We start from the raw sequence: 5,598 nt of genomic DNA, 5'->3' as shown, positions 1-5,598 counted from the left end.
CAAAGAACTGTGCAGTCTGAAAATGGTGGATTCAAATCCCACCTGCCACAATAACAAGTTTCTCTTATTGTAAAAAGCATGACTTACATGAGTCAAACTTAATAACTGAATCAGGATCAGTCTGTTTTATGTCTGCCCCCTCATAACATGTATTTATAAATGATGACAAGCTTTAAACAACTTTTTATAATAAGAACTGGACCCAGTGGTCTACTTGTAATAATCTAATCAACTAGCCTACATTTCAGAACTGATACTACTATTAGCAGACTAATATTTTACAATTATCTTGTAAAATTGGCTAGAGCAATACCGGCAATAAAGTTACATTTTTCTTTCTCTTCCAATGTAATTTTGCACTGTGACATAATTAACGATCTTTGATTGACCATTGTTAACGTTTGAAGAATGTTGGTTGTAGAGGATCCCTCAAAAGACTGCCGTGACCCGGATTCGAACCGGGGTTGCTGCGGCCACAACGCAGAGTACTAACCACTATACGATCACGGCGAGCTAACCTCCGAGTGACGACAAATGATTACCCAGAAAGGATTGGGCTGCTGTCACAGAGCACATTTCTCTGTCAAACTCCGCCATTGATGATCATAACAAGTGTAGTGCATATTAAAGCAAAGACCGTATGCATAATATACAGATTCATCACTTAATGGTAACATGTTACACCAGGATTAGAGCAGCTATGGAAAACAGTCATGTGCTCTACGGAGATTTTAAATAGTAGAATTTTAGCCATAAAGACTGTAAAAAAGAACAGTCTTTGATTTTAGTTCAGGTTATTTAGCTTAGAAGATCAGTCTATGTGAATGCATCAATTGTATATTGACAAAATAAGCGAGAGAATGAATTAGTCATTTGGCTTTAGTTATGTCGAGAAATATAGAGTGAAGAAGCTTCGGTTTTTGTTTCCCATACTATGGGCGTGGCTTACGGCAGTTTAAAAATGTTTTCGAGAAGTGATTGGTCGAAAGCAGTGTATACTTTGGAGCATTTGTATTCTCTCCAGCCATTGGACAATACCAGCCACCCTCGTTTATAATTGGCTGATTAAACAACACGACCGAATTTCAAACTTGATCGTTATTCAGTGTTGTAGAAGGAAGCGTGTTTTAACGATTGCTAGTTGGCTAGTATCATTCCAGGCAGAATTAGCTAGTTGCAGTTAACATAAGGTTTTTAACAAACTAACTCCGTAACATGTAGCTATCTTGCTAGCTATTAGCTGCTGCTGTTTGTTTAATTTGAAATGGCTGAAACGGAAAATTCAACACGGAGAGGATTTCTGGACTTCAGTCCAGTAAAGAGAGAAGACTCTAACAAGGAGAACGATGTTCCCGTTTTGATTTTGACCCTGTTTTCAAAGGCTCCTTTCCTGTCATTTGGAACCGTAAAGTTGGGCACCTCCAAGTCTGTTGTTCTGCGTCTTGAGAACCCTACAGAAGATGCCGAAGCGCAGGTTACTGTTGAAAAGGTCCCGTCAAGCAAAGGCTTCTCTGTGGACCACAACACGTTCACGATACAGGTATGTTTCTTGCTAACAGCTTTTCTTTAACGTTAACGTACACGAAGGGGACCGACCAACCTATGTTATTTTCATTGCGCATTTAAGAAAATTAAGCAAAAAGAAGACTATAAGAAAATACACAGTTCGAATGAGTGTTTGTAAAAGGAACCCAGCTTAACGTTACAGTGGCGCTAAATACCGTTATAAAGTTAAATGCTTGTCACCAATTTCACTAACAGACATCAGCCTAACGTTGTATATATTAGTAGACAAGGAAAGGAAATGGGAAGTGAATTGTGAAGAAGTTGAAATTAGAGCTGGGCAATATATCGATATTATATCGATGTGAGACTAGATATCGTCTTAGATTTTGGATATCGTAATATGCCATAAGACTTGTCTTTTCCTGGTTTTAAAGACTGCATTACATTTGCAGAACGTACAAGACTGTTATAACTGTTCTTTTATTTGCCTTAACCTACTTAACTAGTCATTATATCCACATTATTAAAAATCTCATTGTGTACATATTTTGTGAAAGCACCTATAGTCAACACTACAATATCGTTGCCCAAAAAATGAATCTGTGCTCCTTATTTTATGGTCACACTATTGGAACGTATTTCTACTTCATGATTTTTGATTTGTCCATTGTACGATCGCAGTTGTTCCACATCTTAACTTGTGCTTTGTGTTTGCAGCCTGAGGACTCATTCAATTTGACAGTAACCTGGACTCCAACAGAAGAAGGGGGGATCAGAGAGCTCGTCATCTTTAACGCAAATGGGATCCTCAAACACCAGGCTGTACTGCTTGGGAGAGCAGAAGCACCCAAAAAGAAAAAGGTGAATACCCTCAGCTAAACACACAGGCTGTTACAGCTACAATTGCACCCAAGTAGATGAAGATTTTTATTAACTCTGGTTGAGCTGCAACAAATATGAATAAATTAGTTGATTGACAGAAAATTAGTTGGCAACTAGTTTGATAACTGAATAATCGCTGGAATTAATTTTTTCGAAAATTTCGAAAAAGTTCTAAAGTGTGAAAGATTCTTCTTTCTCTTCCTTATCAATAAAAAAAAAAAAACTTGATGACATTGCCTTTTGTTTCTCGTATGTTATGTGGACAAAAACAATTAATCATGAATCTAATTGGCAAATTGATAAACCATTAAAAGGATTTGCAGCCTAAAATTCAGGCCTAATTTGCTTGATTGGAACTTAGTTAAACTTGGCACAGGTTCTCATTTAAACAGGATCAGGAGCTTTAACAACTACGTCCTATACTGTAATTTTGACATGGCATATATCTTAGTTTTTCTTTTGTGTTTCAGAAAAGCTTATGGGACACAATCAAAAACAAAAGGGAGGGTGAAAAAGTAGCAGTGCCCAGGAGAAAGAAACCCGAACAGCCGCTGAAGATGGCTGCCAATAAAACTTTCCAAGTGTCCCGAAAGTCACAGTACAAACGAGAAAAGCAACGCAGCCCACTTGCTTCTCTCAATAAGGGCAAAGCTGTCAGAGAGAGGTCCCTTTCCAAGGACTCTCCTGTTGACGATTACTCTCCGAATGTAGAGGAGAGGATGGTCTTGAGTTCCGCGCTGAGGCAACGATCTCTGGGCTTGTCAGACCAGGAGAATATCCATCACGTCCAGAGAAACTCTCCCCTTGCCCTGCTCCCACCAACTATAGTGCTGACGGACTCTGGCAACATGTCTGCAAGCCCAGATGCTTTGGTAGGCATTCTGGAAAACAAAGATCTTGCCAAAATGCTCAACCGGACGCTGTCACCTATAGGGACACCAGAGATGTTTAAGAAGCTCATGCCGCGTATTCAGTCAGATAGCCCACTCTTTGCCACTGTGAAGTCAGTGGCTGATGATGCTGACCGTGTGTTGACTGGAACCCCGGTGCCATCGCTGAAAGATGCACTGGCCCTCATTGACTCTGATCTGAGCCACATTAACACCAGTCCTCGAGACACGAGTTTGAGCGGTGGCTTTTCAGACTCGCTGGAATCCAAGAGTGGGAGTCCCGGCTTTGGCACTGAAATAAATGCCCGTAAGGCATTACCTGAGCCCAGTGAGCCAAGACTTACTTTCTTTGTCAGCAAAAAGGTTGCAAGTGAGAATGTTGTTGTTTCCGATTCCAATAATGCTGGGGTCAGAAAGGCCTCCTTTACCTCTGCCACAGTGACCAAGAGCAAAGCACCAGTGAAGGCAGACCTTTCAAGTGAGAGGAAAATAAAGAAGTCAAGGCGAAGGCTCTTAGAAAAAACACTGGAGCTGTCTGACGGCGTCATTCAGTGTGAGCCTGGACTAGGCACTCCCAACCTTCCTGTTATAGACCCAGACAGAGAAACCAAGAACTGGGAAAGCTCAGAAGCTGCCAGCTCCCTGTGTGTTGATAGACACCATGCCCAGGAGTTTACCTCCTGCAGCCCAACTTTACAACTTGACAGCTCACCTACAACCATCTTCTTCCCCGTCACCTCCCCTCCGTCCGTGGCCCCCGGTCGCTTCTCTTTCCCAGCCACTTCCTCACCTCATGCAGCTCCTGCTTCCATCGCTTTAACTGTCACCTCTCTGTCCCCCCTGGGCTCATCTTCTCCACACATGTCTCCAACTCTGACGGTACCTCCGTCCCCTCAGGAAGACTCCTTTCCAATTCACATGGCAGTGAAGAGCAAGAAGAGGAAGAGTGAGGAGTATTTGAAAAGTGATGCGAAGATTGTGGATGCTGGGAAGGCTGAGCGTGTCAAAAGGAGCAGAGGGGTAGCTGGAAAAACGGAGCCCCCAAGATCGATCCAGGAGAGGAGAAGTGCATCACAGAGGCAACAGCCAAGAACAGCAGGTGAGCAAATGTGGAGTTTTATTTATGTTGGCTGTTATGATGTCTGATATGTTTCATAGAAATTAAAAAATAGTGCAGGTTAGCCCTGCACGATTCATTGAAAAATATGAATCACAATTTTTAGCTTAGACTTGATATCATGATTCACTGGCATGATTTTTTTTTTTTTCTCATTAAGTGAGACAAAACAAATTGAGCAAATCCAAACGTAGATTATTTACTTTTTTTTTTTTTTTGGCCCCCATGTGTATCTTGGTGATAATGATTTATTTATTAATAATTTTATACTGTTTATTGATCCCCAGTTGGGAAATTACAATACAATGTACTGCAGGTAGGCTGAGTAACAAACGGCTGTCTGAATAACGCAACACCACAAACCAAATTTTTAAATTATCATAAAGTTGAGAGGGTAGGATTTATTGCAGGAATGTTAGCTGGCCATAATAAATGCCATTATGCCATTATAAATGGGCAATTGAATATATAACTTGAATATTAGAGTGCATTGAGTGTTGTTTATTCTACTTTGTGTTATCAAATGATATGCAGTGAATGATAATTGGTTTGCTTTACAATTTTTATATATACAGTATATAATAAACATTGGCATTAAGACTAGGACATTCTCTGTTCTTTAGCGTTTTTTCACTAAGAACACACAGGTCCCAAGTTTTGGAGCATTTTAAAAGCTAAAGCCACAATGAAATGTTTTTTACACCCTATCTGGGCTCATGTCATTTTCACATTAGTACCTCCTTTGAAGGTACATAGACATACAGTAAAGTCAAAGTCAAAGCAGCTTTATTGTCTATTTCTTCACATGTCAAAAACATACAAAGAAATCGAAATTGCGTTTCCCTCTATCCCACGGTGACAAGACATTTATAACAAATTTGGTCCACAGACAAACATAACATTCAAGTAAACAACATAAAAAAAAGTAAAAATAAGAAGATATATACAATGAGGAAAATAAGAGCAGCGAAATTTGTTTTTTTTGGTAAATGGTTTTCTTACAATGCTTACCATACCTGATGGTTTGTAGGTAGTTACCTGCTGGCATCTGATAAACACGGCAGCTCCCGCAGATATGCCTAATTGGAAGTCAATGGAAACTCATGAATACCTGTATTTCCCAAGGTGTATCAAAACCTCTGTTGAATATCTTCCTTGGTTCTGGGCTCTCCGTACTTACAATGATGTTTTTATTTATTTATT

The 5,598-nt window shown here is 40.0% G+C and overlaps 1 protein-coding gene and 1 non-coding gene across 3 annotated transcripts in view; one reads left to right on the top strand and one right to left on the bottom strand.

Moving 5' to 3' along the window:
• Positions 1-438: 438 nt before the first annotated feature.
• On the bottom strand, positions 439-510 carry trnah-gug. Its single transcript has one exon. It is a non-coding gene; the product is annotated as a tRNA-His (tRNA).
• A 573-nt stretch (positions 511-1,083) lies between these two features.
• Positions 1,084-5,598, top strand: part of aspm (assembly factor for spindle microtubules) — a 25,591-nt gene continuing 21,076 nt past the window's right edge. For both annotated transcript variants that reach the window (XM_034880661.1, XM_034880662.1), the window contains exons 1-3: positions 1,084-1,540; positions 2,224-2,367; positions 2,859-4,377. In XM_034880661.1, coding sequence (XP_034736552.1) covers positions 1,265-1,540; positions 2,224-2,367; positions 2,859-4,377 — 1,939 coding nt within the window. In that variant the 5' untranslated portion in view covers positions 1,084-1,264. The remainder of the gene's footprint in view (positions 1,541-2,223; positions 2,368-2,858; positions 4,378-5,598) is intronic.

The sequence above is a fragment of the Etheostoma cragini genome, chromosome 9 (assembly GCF_013103735.1).
Source record: "Etheostoma cragini isolate CJK2018 chromosome 9, CSU_Ecrag_1.0, whole genome shotgun sequence".
NCBI classification, from domain to species: domain Eukaryota; kingdom Metazoa; phylum Chordata; class Actinopteri; order Perciformes; family Percidae; genus Etheostoma; species Etheostoma cragini.
The sequence above is the reverse complement of the archived record's forward strand: the minus strand, read 5'-3'. Positions and strand labels throughout refer to the sequence as shown.